Genomic DNA, 17,268 nt, shown 5'->3' with positions numbered 1-17,268 from the left:
TTATCTGGAGGGGTAGATGTTTGCTTAAATGAATTTCCATCCACCTCACCACAGCCTGCCTCTCCAGTATTGCCTCCTCTGCAGGACCCTCACACACAGGGCCATCACTTACAGGACCATGTACAAGGCCTCAAACAGAGAGGAACAAAAGGTCCAGCACTTGTGGGTGCAGTGAGGAATTAATTGCACTAGAAAAGGAGAGGCTGCAGACCGACAAATACCAGGTACAACTGAAAAGAGCTTCAGTTAAGGCGTGAAGAACTGCAACAGCATGAGAGACACCACCAGGAGCTACTCAGCATAGAGAAGTTAAAGCTTCAAATGTTGGCCAAACAGTTGGAACTGGCTGAGGCTCAGTTTAGCACACCCTCTATTTCTGTGCCATTTTTTCCCCTCAACAGAAAAACACACAAGCTTGATGTGTCTGCATATCATGACTATGTTTAGAACACTAATTTATGTTAATGTTTCAAACACAACAGACGAGCCTTCTGATGTTTAAGACACCAAGTTGTTTAATATGTGTATTTTACTTTGATTGTATTGATATAATTTGATTACATTTTTTTCTTTTCTTTCTGCTATAGAAATGCAATAAACCAATAAAAAGTGGCACGACACAAATAATTTAATTATTTAATAATTTAATAATTAAACAATTTTAAGAACTAACACAAACTTAACTAAGGCACATACTTTAAATATAAATAAAAATTTAAGCAAAGACATTTGTAATAATATTATCTCGGGCATTCAATCACGCCTGGTAAACCCCCTCTCTCCTTTCCCCGGGCAGTTCAATCACACAAAGTTCCTCTGTGTCTTCCTCTCCTCTTCAATGTCCTCTGCATCATGAGGAACATAGCGCACATCACAATGACAGCACAGCAGCGGGTGTGAAACAGAGCCCCCACGATGATTTGTGAAGGCATCAAAAACACATCTTCAGGATGCCCAGAGCACGCTCCACTACACTGCATGTCTTCCTGTGTGCCCTGTTGAACCTCTCCTCAGCTGCAGTTTGGGGGGTTTGTCACAGGAATTAACAGGTACGCACAGAGAGGATTCCCGCTATCCCCCAGCAGACATCCACCAGCAAATCCACCGTCCTTTCAAGCTGACACACCCCAGTTAACACAGATGAACGTATCATGCGTGCTCCCTGGCCACTTGGTAACAATGTTAGTAAATAGCCCTTGATGGTTGCATACTACCTGCACATTTAATGCAGAGTATCATTTATGACAAGCGTAAATCAGATGTAACAGGCCGGGAATATATCATGTATAGGGATAAGCGTCCCATCCACTGCACCCACAACACCAAGGACATTCCCAATGACATGAAAACCTATTTTGGTGTTCTGTAATTTCATGCCTGTTGGGAATTGTATATAGGTGCATGCATGTTAAAGAGGCCAAGGAGTCTTACAGGAAAAGGTGGAAAGGAAGCTGCAAGACAACAACATCACTGGGTGCAAGAATAACAGCGGCAACCCAGAAGATGGGGATGTAGACAGAGCAAATCAGTTTAACAACTTTTACAACAGGTTTGACTCTCCTGCTCCTGCTGCCCTTTCCTGTTACCCTCCTGCAGCATCCACCGCCCTGTCACCAGCACCACCTGCAGCAGTCAATACCGTCATCACCACTGCCACGATGCAGTCTGCGCAAATGGCACCACTTAATTTATTTTCAGGGCAAGACAACTGCTGACAAGATGCTGTAAGACTCCAATTTACTGAAGTGCATACCATAGAATCTACATAACAATACACTTAGCAACAAATTACAAAGTAATGACTTCATAGAAGAAAGCTACATAAAGAGTGGCTAAATAACACAGTTTTATTATAAGTTTTGAAGATGTTTTGTAGTGATGTCAGGCAATTTAAATTAGTCAAATTAATTAAATGTTCTGTGATTAATTCATCTAAATAAATCACATTAAATCACATTCATCATCAAAGTATTTTAAACTGTACAATTTTAATGAATTTTAGCTAAGGAGCAAATTAACAAATTCATTTCTGGGATAGATTTAAAAACTCCCTGTAATAAACATCAGTCAGTAATAGATGCTGTAAATACTGTATAATGTAAGTTTATCTGTTCCAATATTTTACTCACATTAAAAGTGGTGGGTTGCAAACACAATATGCTATCCTCTGAACTGTGTTTCAGATCTAGATGTAAATACCTGCAAATAAAGGCTAAAATGTTCATCTTTTGTATCATATCCATCTTTTAATGTCAACAACTAATATTTTCAGTCTACAGCAGAAATAAATAGATTGGGATCACTGTTACAATACATTTGGAGGGGAGTGTAATCTCAAAAATCTAATTTTTAAGCAGGCTGGAATATTTTATTATTACAGAGCAACATATATTAGTTATTAATGTAAACATTATTAAAGTGTAGTTACTCTTTAATATACAGTATATTTGAGAAGTCTTTCTTCCCCAGTAGTTTTCCATTCACCTGTGTTAATTTGTAGCTCCGCCCCATAACCTCAGGTGTTTCTACTTCCCGTGTTATACAGTCCCAGTGTTTCAGTCTTTGCACTTTCCTCTGTTGTTTAGTCGTTCTGTGTTTATCCTCGTTTATCGCCATAGCTCTTTGCTCCTTGTTTTCTCTTTGTTTATTTCTTGTTTATTTCTTGTTTATTCCTTGTTTATGTTCTTTGACCTGTTAGTTTATTCTTCTTGTTTTAGCCTCCCTGTTTGTTTATTAGTATCTCTAGTTTGTTTTGGTTTGTTTCTTTGTTTCTTTGTTAGTTATTTTATAAATGTATCCTTCTTACCTGCGATTACGTCCGCCTCCACGTCTCCCTGCCTAGCCAATCCTGACAAATGGTGTTACCGGGTCAATTTGATTCAGTGCATGTTTAATTATCCAAAAGATGTCTGAAACCAAATAATCCTGACAAGCAGTGTGAATATTTCTTTATTAACTCCATTGATAATTATTCTAACAATATTTAGTGTTGTTCATTACCCCTAACAGATAATGGTTGAATTAGGATAATTTAATCATTTTTCATAAAAATAAGTATATGTTCAAACTTTTTTAAATGATTGACTGTTTTATAACTTTTGAAAGACCAACATATAAGCAATAGTTTTACATAACACTAAAACATAATTGATTTTGCAGGGGGTGGTTGCAAATATGAGAGATGAACCATTTTCATATTATATATTGATTATACAACTTAAGGCAAGTAGAAGAAGTTTTATACTGAAAAAATACTTTTAACTATTTTTCCTAGATATTCAAACTTCAGTTTGACCCGTAATATAACAGGAGGGTTAAGGCGTGTGCATCGAACAAAGTGTGCATCAAACTATAAAAAATGGTCTAGTGTAAGAGTTAAGAAAGCTAGATTGTAGATGTTTACATAAAGTCAAGATCATTTGCATAAAGTTTTGTTTAGCAATTTTATTTCAAACAGTTTCTATTTTTTCTAAGTGGTTCTCTTATAAAATGGGGGTTCCACTGGTGCAGACTCTTATCCACCCTGTACCCCAACATCAGGAGGGTGAATAACATGGCACCAATGAAAGCGCAACAATTAAATTATACCAACAAATATAATGCCTAACCCCAACCCCCACCCCCAAATAAACAAAGAACTTCCCAAACACCCCCATCAAAAGAGAAGGGGCATTGAGCATGCTGTGAGCTCCTCACTATGTGTATATACACAGATCAAGCATAACAATAGAGGAGGAAGCAGGAACTGAGAACAACCTTGTTGTTTACAAGGAAGAATCCCTTTCTCTTGGTGAGTATCTGACTGACCATAGATTGATTGACTGCTACATCCAGAGCTTTACTCCATGGCTCAGCTCTCATTCTCTTCAGCTGCTGTCTGGAACATTTCTGTTTTACTCCAATCAGCCTCACGATCCCTCTTCACTCAGCAACAAAACAAAATCCTGCAGAACTACAGGTCTTTCTCAAAAAATTAGCATATTGTGAAATAGTTCATTATTTTCTGTAATGTACTGATAAACATTAGACTTTCATGTATTTTAGATTCATTAAACACAACTGAAGTGTGTTTAATGAATTGGTTTTGGCACTGTGAGCAGGTGCCAGGTCCTGCTGAAAAATGAAATCTTCATCTCCATATAGCTTTTCAGGAGATGGAAGCATGAAGTGCTCCAAAATCTCCTGATAGCTAGCTGTATTGACCCTGTGGACCAACACCAGTAGCTGACATGGCACCCCAGACCATCACTGACTGTGGGTACTTGACACTGGACTTCAGGCATTTTGGCATTTCCTTCTCCCCAGTCTTCCTCCAGACTCTGGCACCTTGATTTCCGAATGACATGCAAAAATTGCTTTCATCTGAAAAAAAGTACTTTGGACCACTGAGCAACAGTCCAGTGCTGCTTCTCTGTAGCCCAGGTCCGGCACTTCTGCCGCTGTTTCTGGTTCAAAAGTGGCTTGACCTGGGGAATGCGGCACCTGTAGCCCATTTCCTGCACACGCCTGTGCACGGTGGCTCTGCATGTTTCTACTCCAGACTCAGTCCACTGCTTCCGCGTGTCCCCTAAGGTCTGGAATCGGCCCTTCTCCACAATCTTCCTCAGGGTCCGGTCACCTCTTCTCGTTGTGCAGCGTTTTCTACCACACTTTTTCCTTCCCACAGACTTCCCACTGAGGTGCCTTGATACAGCACTCTGGGAGCAGCCTATTCGTTCAGAAATTTCTTTCTGTGTCTTACCCTGTTGCTTGAGGGTGTCAATGATGGCCTTCTGGACAGCAGTCAGGTCGGCAGTCTTACCCATGATTGCGGTTTTGAGTAATGAACCAGGCTGGGAGTTTTTAAAAGCCTCAGGAATCTTTTGCAGGTGTTTAGAGTTAATTCGTTGATTGGGATGATTAGTGTAATAGCTCGTTTAGAGAAACTTTTCATGATATGCTAATTTTGTGAGATAGGAATTATGGGTTTTCATGAGCTGTATGCCAAAATCATCAGTATTAAAACAATAAAAGACCTGAAATATTTCAGTTGGTGTGCAATGAATCTAAAATGTATGAAAGTTAAATTTTTATCATTTCATTACGGAAAAGAATGAACTTAAAGAACTTGAAATCATTTTTGAGAAGGACCTGTATACCTCACCTCCGGGTTAGGATCACACACCTCCGTGATTCTCACATCCAGGCCGCTTCACACTTACTGTAGCTGTAAACCACTAGAGCGCGCGCTGGAGGACCCCCACGCAGAAACCAGCAGCACAACTTCACCTACAAACAGAGAAGAACACCCCCTGTTCACCCTGCTCATGAATATCACTAACAGGAGCGCAGTCCAACACCCACACAGAGAACACCAACAGCTCGCCTCACATCCACTCTCCCACCCCCTCAGCTGCTGACTGAACTGTGCAGATTCAAACTAATCTCCACAGTGTGTATTTTTTTTTTCATTCACTCTGAGTGTGTGTGAGTGTGTGTGTGTGTGGGTGTGTGTGTGTGTTTCTATAAAGCAACACTAGGGGGCAATACCAGCTCTGCGTTTACAAACAAACAAAAATAATTGCTGGGTGAGAGGACTTTAACCTCATAAACCATTTCATGGATAAGGTTAGACCTAATGACTTTTAGAACTAAATGTTCTTTAATAATAATAAAAATAATAATTATAATACATTTATATACAATACAAAAATATAATAAGATATAATAAATATTTAGGTGCTCTTATGTGGGGTGCTGGTAACTTGCAGTTTCTGAGGCCGGTAAATGTAATCAAGCTATCCTGTGCAACAGAGGGAACTCTTGGTGTTCCTTTCCTGGGGCAGTCCTGATGAGAGCCAGTTTCATCACAACGTTTTGATTTGTTTTTCTTCATTTAGTTAAGTAGCTCCTTTTCTATAATATGGATCAAAACATTACTCAAATAGAGATATTCACTGTACAGCCTACCAACTCTACCTCTTCACAACTTTACAACTGATGCTCTTAAACACATTAAAAACACAAAATAGTCAAGCAGCAGAGACTGGGTAGAGGTATTGAGATGGTTGTAAGTTTTCTCCAAATAGTTGTCTGTTCTGTAATTTAAAAAATATTCATAATATATTGCAGGACTTGTTTTGTTCTGCTGGAAGGCTTTTTTTTTTTTTTACAACAAAGTAAAAGCTTAGCCCCCACCCCCACCCCCCTCTGTTCATAAAATCTCTAGTGATGCCCCTGAATCTTTACACAAACTGAAGGAACTAAGACACACCAGAGTGTATAAAAGGAAATTTTACTTTAAGCAGGCCTAACTGCGTTAAAAATGATTTCACTGTTCTTTCTCAAATTTTATGGTTGAAACCATAATATGATATAAAATTATATGATAGAGATGATCCGACATTCACGTGCTGTTTCTTCACATGCCAGCACTCACTCCTCCAGGGTAAGGCTCATCCACCAGCCAATGGCTGACAAGCATTTATCTAATAAAACTGCTCAAATGTGATTGGACAGCACTCTTAATCCTTGTTGCTGGCGAGAGGCAGCAGTTGGATACTGTCACATTGGGATTTCTCAAGCATGCCATCATCAGCATCATCATCATCACAATATCATGTCCATCTATTTTTCCTGGCTGTAATGCTGCAAATGAATACTGTGGAAATGAGAGTCAGGTCACAGGGATTATCATAGTCATTTACAGTTAGTCAGGAGCTTTTGCATTCTTTTGAAGATTCAGAAAAGGCTTTAGTTTGTCCAAATATGTAATGTTATTATTAAACATTTAAAACTGAAAGACAAATATCAATGGGTGATTCTCCAAATTTGGTGTGATTTACGACCCCAAACCTTACATCAAAGACTTTTACTTAATGGAAACCACAAAAACTGGTCCCTTCCAAAAGGACTTGCACTACACACCCAATACCTGCACTACTGATATACTTGCACTGTCAATTGTCACTTTAATTCCCCAAAAACTGTGAACTTTAAGAACTTTACGCACTCATTCACTTTACCAGCCTTAAGCTATATACCATATTTGCACTACTGTTATACACTATTTATACTGTCATTCCATCTCAATCACCATCAATATTGCACTATTGTCTTCCGTCTTACGTATGTTTATTGTGTCTTGTTGTATTGTACATATAGTGTCTCCCACTCTTTTATATTATATATCTATTTCTTTTTTTTTTACTTATATTTATTTATCTATTTCTCCCCCACACTACTGCACCTTGTTTTTGTCTCATGTATGTCTATTTGTGTCCCTGCTGTATTGTACCCATAGTGTCTCCCAATCTCTTTTATTATCTATTATCTGTACTTGCTGTAAAATTGGGAAGGAGAGTAACGTAATTTCAATTCTCTGTATGTCCTGTACATATGCAGTATTGACAATAAAACTACTTGACTTGACTTGAAAATGCATTTAAAGTCATCATATAATAGAACTAAGTGTCTTTGCATTATGATGTAAAACTACTTTTTTAAAATTACATTATTATATTTTTAAATGTGTTGTCTAGTAGTAGACAGCAAACATTTACATTTTTAATGGACATCAGTGCCCAAATGTGCCTAAATCCAGAAAAATATAGACATCTCATAAAATCTTAATGTTAAGGCATAGTTTTGAATACAAAATATGTTAAGTTAAAAACTGGAAAAGTTTTCAACTGCTTGAAACTCAAATTGTGAGTATTTTCAAATAAAATAAATAAGTGATCATACACAAGTGACATATCATTATTAGGGTTCTACAATAATTTACTTGAGGATCTTTTAAAATTGTACAGGGGATAAACTGTCCATGATGGGGTTGAGCTTAAACAAACCTTCAGTGAGAAAGAAATGCTTATTGGGATTTCATGCCTGAGATGGGGAAATGTATTTTATCAAATGCTTCTCTGGTCAACTATCAGATATAATTCTTAGATTCTCAGAGAATCACCACACAGCTCATATCTACCGTAATGTCTCAGAGTATGCTGAGTATTTAATGCTAGATGATGGGTTAGTGGGGAATTAAATGAAATGGTTAAATAATCTTACTGGTTAATAATATAGTTTTTCATGGTTAATGACGATTTAACAACTAAAAGACATTATGCATTTTAAATTGCTCAATTATTTATATTTTACATGTACATGTACATGGACTAACAAAGTAAAGAACGATCATTGCCAGAGTTTGATGTGACATACTTCATTCTACATTGCAAATATAATGGTTTGTAGATGGTCTGGTGAAATCTTCAAACTATGATGGCTACAAACTCTAAAAAGGTTTAATACAGTTTCTTTTTTAATGAATATACATTTTATCATGATTAAATGTACTGTGTTAATGTTTTACAGTGTAAATATTATAATCAAATATGTAATCAAACTCAAGCCTTAAAAAACTGTAATAATGTCTTTGACGGTAATAGTATTGCAATACTAGATTAGTATAAGACTGTGATGTATTATACTGTAGATTGCAACCATTCAAAAAACTGGTCCTCCTGTTTTTTTCAATTGCAGTCCGGATGCAAGTAGAAGTGTGAAATATTTTTCACTGTAAAAAAAAAAACACAGTCAGTACATTTTTCTAGTTCTGAGAATTTCATAACAAATCACTCAATGACTTTCCTTACTTCTTAACAACTGTAGAATTAGTATAATTGAGTAGAATGAGTTCAGAGTCCCAGCTATTTAAAATAAAAAAAGTTACCTTTAAGAATGTATAGAGCCTAGTTTTTCTTACCTTTGCTTGCTTTAATTGCATACAGTATGAAACACAGATATTTCATGTTATATCTGGTTAGTTTTATTTCATTTATTAACTATACAACCATTTCTGCAGTTCAGGGCTGAGGCAGAGAAGTATGGTCTGCATTTTGTCAACAATTGCTTGAGAAAATCAATAAAATATTTAAAAACAAAGAAAAAATGGGATTTGCATGTTTACAGCACATAATACTAATAAACCATTCAACAATTTCACAAATAATACTTCAAACTTTGCTGTACAACACAAGTTAACCGTGTTCTGATTTAGTGATGCAAAACCTTGTACCTTGTTCTATCACATGTTGTCACGTCTGGTGCTGTTAGCTCCTCTGTCCCTTCCACACCCAGCTCTAACGGAGGTTCTCAGGTCAACAACTACATTACCCAGAATGCACCACCCGCTGACATCACGCACTCACCTGGTCACGTGACACCTCACCTGCTTCCTCCAGGAAGTCCCGAATACTGATTACTGGCACTATAAAAGAGCACTCCACACAAACACCCATGCCGCGTATTGTAGGTTCTCCTGATTACAAAGCGTTCTATATCTCTTGTCTCAGTTTATGCTGTGTATGACCTTGCCTTTGTTTTTCTCGATGCCGATTATTGCCTTGCCTCTGACATTGGATTGCTTGTGTATTACCTGGACTGTGTTTTCACTACTGCCTCTTGGATTACCTCTGACATTGGCTCTCTCGTTTATGAACTCTGGACTGTCTCTCGTTTATGGTATGGTTTTGTCTTCATTGCTCTGGTTATTGGTGATTACCCATTTTTCTGTATCGACTATGTCTTACACCTGTTCATTTTATAATAAACACAATTTTATCAGTATCTGCACGTGTCTGTATTCTGTGCTCACAATGACACATGTACTATCAAAGTTAATTTACAAGTTCTTTAATTTAATAGTAATGTAATTTACAAAAGTCATTATAATATACATAGGTAAATAGCCACACCAGCAATGGAAGCAGTTAGAAAAGTTCCAGTTAGTGTTCATATAAACTTCAATGTAATCAGTAGTGGAGAGTGAGCAACTAGTCTGAGCTGGGTGGAATAAAGCTGCTTTGTGGGTGATGGGGAAGCCTGACTTCCATCAGTCTGGAAGCACAGGTCACAGGAATGGTCAAACATCCTTTGGCCAAACAGGTGGGCAGTCAGTAACTCGGAGAAAGGCAGAAAGATGAAATTAGTTTTGAGTGGATTTATGGAAAACAGAAAATATGAAACATTATCAGAGTGTGGCTAATGACTCCGGCAGATCTGAGTAAAACAACCTAACTAAAGGCAGAAAGCCAGAAAGTAACATAAACACAGAGGCACCATGAAACACAGGCATCCAACAACTCCACCGTCCAAAACCTGAGTGACCTAGCTGAAGTTTATTTAAATTAATGCTGGAACATCCTGACAGTAGTGCATTACAATAGTCTAGCCTTGATGTAATGAAGACATGTACTCATTTTTGTGCATCATTTAAGTAAAAGGCATTTGTTCCAAACCAGGGTTTGTACACTTTTCAGCTATAGAGGGGTGTAGAATTCACAGGCAAAATATTTGAATGAATAAATGACGTCTTCTGACAATTCTGCATCATGGTAGCTTTGCATTGTGCTGCTGTACTACAGTGTAATGCAGCTAGTTAGAATGGGCTCCTCCATGAACCTGTTACAGTTGCACATGTGCTGTTTTGTCTGACTGTCTGACTGACTGACTGACTGACTGAAAGTGAAGTTGTAGTTGGGCCCTGTTTTGGTGTGATGCGTTGAGGACCTCATTGGATCATTGGTTGTAGGGATACCAAGAAACCTATAGCTATTACTCATTTCATAATTCTGTTATCATGTTCTTAACCTCTATAGAAATTACAAGACAATACACTAGAATTAGGAACAATTTCAAGTGGAAATTCTCTCATTATCAGTCATGCTACTTATCTGATAATTTAAAAATTATATTTTGTACTGCAATCCGAATCAAACACTTACAGAAGAGTAGAGCAAATGCTGTAGAAATCTGTAAATGCACGCTGTGAACCCAAGGATTTTGTTTTCAACTTGTGTCAAACAGTATGCCATAATTCTAATACTATTTTGACTGGATTATTTTTGACTGGATTTTACAAAAAAGCACAAAAAGTCAACCAGAGGCTGGTTTTGATCCCACATAAATCTAAATCCTAGACACTTTTAATGCACATTCAAGCATTCTGTCCATTAGCAGTGCATAGAGGAAGTGGCGGTAAGATTATGCATTTAGATACACTTTAGTCCAGGGTGTGCCCCCACAAATCAATCTAAATATGACCCTGAACTGAGAAAATGTCTGAAGTTAAAACATCAATATTTGATACTCAATATAGAAAAAATGAGCTCAGTGAAGATATTTAAGTGAGCTCTACTCTGCAGGAATATTATTTAATTATTCACTTTAAGGCTTCTTATTCAGTAACTGTAATAAATTATTCAGTAACTAGTATGAAACTAAAATGTAAGTGATGTATTTAAGCATGGGATCACTGGTGAGTTTTTAGAATTAAAATGTGACTTTTAAAAACTTTAAATGTTTTAAATTGTGCACATTATGTACATACGTACACATACATGCAATCACCCTTTTCATGGTTTTCAGATCTTACTAAAAGCCACTCATTTTTGAAGCTACAAAAATATAGAATGTGATTCTCATTACTAGTTTTGTGTCATGAATCCAATCACAATATTTTCTTGTATTATAACATGATGTAACTGATCACTTCTCAGAACCCAATCATTACAAAACAAACCTGCATTATTGTTTAAAAAGGGTCATATGCAACAACCTGAGAATAGGTCAAATTTAAATATGGCATTTTCTGGACACTGTAATATGTTTCCCATTTATTTGCAGAACTAAGTGGTAAATAGTGGTAAATATGTTGTTAATAATCATATATTGTATGCTTCCTCAGATCTGCACATAGCAAATTTTATATTATGTAAATGTTCTATTTTAACACATTTTTACATCGACACTCATTTTTATACTCTTTCTTATGCATAAGGTATTTGATTTACTGTTTATCTGCCTATACACTGTAAACCCACAATTAGTTTGAACTCAAATAAATGAATTCTGTTTTATGTAAATTGGATATTTCCAATCCTTACTCAACTTCTTTTAGTTAGGTGAACCTTTGTGGCCACATATACATTCCAATGTTTGAGTTGAATCAACTTATAATTACTGAGTTTAGTCTGTACTATTGACTACTTTGCCTTTTTGTTCTTTTTGCAAGTCTTATTTTCCGAGCTGCTAACTCGTGTGTGCAACGCTGTTCACTCTATAGCATTTTCTTTCTCCATCTAATTTTCTGAGTATTTATCTTTGTTTTAGTTCAATGAAATAAAAAAATACTTGATACAAATCTATTTTATTTACCTAACCACAAAAGTTAAAGTAGAATTATTGTGTAAAGCAATTTATATTTTTTATATAATCATTTAGAATTTTTTTAGCCTACGTTTTCAGTAAACATTACTTAAAAATTTTAAGTTTTAAGTGATAATGTTTTTCACGAGCCAAAGATCAGTAAAGATGTGAACAGTAAAGCTCAGGGGAGGCTACTAATACACAAATACTGGTTTGAATGTGAAGTTGACAAAAACAGATGCTCTCTAGGTGTGTCTCTGGCCAATATATTTTTACTGTTTTTGGTCAATTTTACCAAATGGGTGCCATTTGCTTGCTGTAACTTAATTTAACTTAACCTAATTGTTTTTATCTAATAACACATATTTAACTATGCAAAATATGTACTGGTCAATGTCAGGCAGCTTTACTTAATTTTAACAAGGTTTTTAAGCCAAATATGGTTACAAAACTCATGTGACATTTAAAAACATCAATTCCATTTATTTTTTCTCAAATAAGTATTTAATTTAAAGAAATGGTTGACTGCATGTTCAAATAATTGATATTTATGAGAAAATAATCACTTTTTATGTATTTCTTCTAAAATATGCAAAGCTATTTTTATCTTATCAAGAAGACCCAACCCTGAATTTAATCAAATTATTATTATTATTATTATTATTATTATTATTATTATTATTATTATTATTATTATTATTATTATTATTATATTTATTGTGCAATTTATTAAACAGATGAATGAATGATGAACCAAACAGAATTGGAAAGAAGCGGTTTACACTAGCTAATATTTACATTAATAAATGCATAAACCAAGGGACAGTACCCACTACTGTTACTGAAACTCACTCCTGTTACTGGCACGCAGTCCTGTTACTGGCACTCACTCATGTTACTGGCACTTATTCCTGTTACTCAAACTCACTCCTGTTACTTTCCGTCTCGTTACTCAAAACATAAAGAGTAACAGGACTGAAAGTAACAGGACTAAGTTTTTAGCATAGAATTAGCAAAAACATGAAAAACAGCTAAATGACGGCTATGCTAATATCATGAGGACACTGAGCACATTCTAGTGATTTCCCCCAAATTTTTATTTTAAAAATAAACAAATAAATAAGATCTAAGAATTAATGGAGGTAACAGGACAGAACATTGAGACATCCTCAGTCATAGTTACAATAATATTAAATATACAGCAAAACAAATGAGAGAACCTAATTTTGGTCTTCCCATGATCTTCAAAAGAACCTACTGATGTAACTTCCTGTTGTAGATGTGACTTATAGAATGTTCCAGATGTTTCAGATGGGGTAATGTGTTATGGTAACAGGAGTGAAAACCCAGGGACACAACTTAAATGTGTATTTTAACTTAAATATTATGGATTTATCATGAAAAAAATTGCAGTCACACAACAATGCAAAAAAATACATCTGAAAGATTTTTACAATTATATTTCTTGGTTTAGTTAGAGAGTGCAGACAGGTAACAAATGCTATTTTTTCTGTGTAACAAATGCTATTTAACTTAGTTGTTATTTTTTTAATTACATATCTCACTTTTGCAACCAGGTCAGTGAACAAGACACTGTGATTAATTAAAAAATGTATATATAAGTTATTTTGTGTGCACATGTATATATGTAATTTCCTGAGGACAGAAACAGCACCGATTCGGCTGAATATGCCTTGTATCGTGTAGGCGCTGAGATGAGCTATTATGTTGAGTTAGTGAAGCAGCATGGTGCTGAAAGTAATACACGGCTCCTGCTCTCTGTTTCTCTTTACTCTTCTCCGCGATTTTATCAACATGGAGCTGTAGATTTGTACAAGTAAAAGAAACCTGAAAACACACAGCCTGAGTTAGCCTTTAGCCACGAGAAGAAAAGCATGTGGTCGACCCTCTGTCCCACTAAACCTCCCCCACCACCATTTCTCCTCCCCTCACTCTGGAGGTCCGGCTTCTGAACGAATCTTTCTATTGAACCGATTCTTTACGATGAATCGGATGACTGAATCCATCTTTCTTGCTTTGTCCACACGCTGTCCACGTGTAACACACCTCTAATAACAACCCTTCACCCTTTTACTTAATCACAGCGAAACACACTGAGATAGTGGAATATTTTCAGTTTACAGTTACACTCATACTCTGTGCAGTGTTAAATTAAAATGGTGACTTGACTGATGATCAAGTGATAGCTACTTTCAGTGTTTTCTTTTTTAGCACTAATATCGTGTGGGAGGTTTCATGGCTAATTGGAGCAGCCTGGTGGCCAATCTTCATTAATTGCACATTGCACAACCCTAAGTTTATTTAAAAACAGTCTAAACTGATAGCTAGCCCCGCATATTTACGTTCATTTAATAATGCGTATTTAGTTCATCTTGTAGTTTTTAAGATGCTGTAGTTGTAAAAAAATGTTTTTACAGTTTTTTTAAGACAAATGAAATGCAGCACAGCTAATTCACATATATCACGCTCAAAGAGAGCGTACCACAGCAGTCTATAAGTCTATAAGAAAAAGATGAATGAAAAGGTTAAAATGGTTATGTATTTTTACCAGTCAAAAGTTCTCCTTCTCATTCAATGTTTTTCTTTATTTCTATATTTTAGAATAAAATGTTATAAAACATTTTTTAAATTATAAAAAGGGAAAAAAGACGTAGACTGGAAAGAGGTGTGTCTAAAGTTTTGACTGGTTCTGTATATAAGGCCAAACGAACCTTAATTACTGTATAATTAACAAACATGTGTTTAAAAGTTGATCATATGGGACGTTTAAACGTTATGGTTCGAACAGTTTCGATCCGTTTTATTTAAGCGAGCTGTTCTATAGAATCGGTTCAGCTGTACTGAATCGACATTCCCGTCTCTAGCCGCCCTCCTGCCAATCAGCGAGAAGGGCGGGGCCTGGAGGAGAGCGAGAGAGAGAGAGAGAGAGAGAGAGAGAGAGAGAGAGTCAGTGTGTATGTGTATGTGAATGTGTGTGTGTGTGTGTGTGTGTGTTTGTGAGAGAGAAAGAGAGAGAGAGAGAGGGGCAGACAGAGAAAGCCATTCAGCCCGTCTGCTCTCCTGAAGCTGGTGGTCCGTGGTTGGAGCTGCCTCCTCGGTCGGACCCAGAAGAAGCACATGGACGGATGTAGGAGCTGTTCAGCGGCGGTACACAGTCAGAGGGAGCCGTAAGGGCGTCGGGCAGACCGCGCGGAGGCGGCGGCGGTGGTGGGGGTTAGCGCTGGAGGACCACCGGGGTCGGGGGAGCGAGCGGTCTGATGCTGCAGAAAATTCGCCATTGTTCGGATGTGCGCGGCGCGGGGAATCGAGCAGCAGCAGCAGCAGCAGCAGCAGAGGAACAGCGTTTGGACGCAGAGCGGAGCGAGGATGACTGCAGCACCGACTCATGCCCTCCTTCTCCTCCTCCTCCTCAGCATCCAGGTAGGATACAGTCTTTTACCCCAGCGATATTACCCCCCACCCCCTTTCTGATACAGTGTGGGGGAGGAGGGGGAGCCATATGCCCTGTCTGCCTACTTCACCATCAGCGGCAGCAGCAGCAGCGGGCAGGCGGTTCACTCCACATCCCTTATTATTATTAAACTCGCTTATCTTCTTAATTAATCCTCCCCGAAGCGAAATCGACCGCTTCTTCTCCATCTCCTCCATCTCCAGCCGCCGCTCCGGAGCTCTGGAGCTGATCGTATTTGCCTCTCTCCGTGCGGCTCCCCATAGGCTGATGTTTCTTGAGGCAAAATTGGGTCATTCCAGCTGAAGCTCTGTGCCTGAGGATCTGCTCCTGCCACTGCAGAGTCCAGCGCCGGTCTGGGGATCTGAGAGCAGTCTGGAAGCGGCAGAGCAGAGCCAGGCTGTAAATGTTTTTTATTTGGGAGCATTTCTTTATCAGCTGCTTAGCAGCCTCAGCTCTGAACCCTGAGAAAGATGCTGTCCAGCTCACTGTTTACTGAACTGCTTCAGCTGCAGAGATTAAAAAAGGCCCAGCACACATTTTACACACAACAGAACAACACAGCTCACTGTGCTGCAGTGCTCACTGAGCCCGAGCTCAAATAACTCATCAGTTTAAATCGGGTTTTAAACACATTTCAATCAAACTCTGGTTCAGATTAATTTACTGGTTCAGATTAAGTGTTCTGTTATTCACATTGACACCGTCAGTGCTTTCAATTTATGTCAGATAAAAGATTAAACAAAGAGGAATTTAGGAGGGTAAAATATAGGACAGGACATATTTATTATTATGTGTAATAAATATTCACTTTATCTTCTTAAAATACAGCTCTGGAAAAATAAAAGTCCACTTAAAATGATGAGTTTCTTTGGTTTTACCAATTTGAGAACATCTGGAATATAGTCAAGAGGGAGCTAGATGATCACAGCCATTAAACCAAAATGCATGAAAACTGTGAGTAAAATCCAAGGTTATTCCACCGGAATTTTCTTTTTTGTCATTTCATTTTTCATTTTCTGCACATAAATGCTCTAAATGACAATATTTTTATTTGGAATTTGGGAAAAATGTCTGTAGTTTATAGAATGAAACAACAATGTTACTTTTACTCAAACATATACCTATGAATAGCAAAATCAGATAAAATGATTTTTTTCCAGAGCTGTATATTAACTGATATTGAATTTTGTTTATCATTTTGTAATATGTAAAAGGCTCACATCAGCTCAATAGCTACTTGTGGGAGGTTTCATGGTTAATTGGATCAGCCTGGTAGCCAATCTTCATTAATTGCACATTGCACCAGTAAGAGCAGAGTCTGAAGGTTCAATTAGCAGGGTGAGCACAGTTTTGCTCAAAATATTGCAATTCACACAACATTATGGGTGACATACCAGAGTTCAAAAGAGGACAAATTGTTGGTGCACTTCTTGCTGGTGCAGGTGTGACCAAGACAGCAAGTCTTTTTGATGTATCAAGAGCCACGGTATCCAGGGTAGTGTCAGCATACCACTAAGAAGGACGAACCACATCCAACAGGATTAACTGTGGATGCAAGAGGAAGCTGTCTGAAAGGAATGTTCGGGTGCTAACCCGGATTGTATCCAAAA

The 17,268-nt window shown here is 37.3% G+C and overlaps 1 protein-coding gene across 2 annotated transcripts in view; it reads left to right on the top strand.

Moving 5' to 3' along the window:
• The first annotated feature begins 15,231 nt into the window (after window positions 1-15,231).
• Window positions 15,232-17,268, top strand: part of ptpro (protein tyrosine phosphatase receptor type O) — a 106,886-nt gene continuing 104,849 nt past the window's right edge. For both annotated transcript variants that reach the window (XM_007256014.4, XM_007256013.4), the window contains exon 1: window positions 15,232-15,627. In XM_007256014.4, coding sequence (XP_007256076.3) covers window positions 15,493-15,627 — 135 coding nt within the window. In that variant the 5' untranslated portion in view covers window positions 15,232-15,492. The remainder of the gene's footprint in view (window positions 15,628-17,268) is intronic.

This window comes from Astyanax mexicanus, chromosome 2 (assembly GCF_023375975.1).
Source record: "Astyanax mexicanus isolate ESR-SI-001 chromosome 2, AstMex3_surface, whole genome shotgun sequence".
In the NCBI taxonomy this organism is placed as follows: Eukaryota; Metazoa; Chordata; class Actinopteri; order Characiformes; family Acestrorhamphidae; genus Astyanax; species Astyanax mexicanus.
The sequence above is the reverse complement of the archived record's forward strand: the minus strand, read 5'-3'. Positions and strand labels throughout refer to the sequence as shown.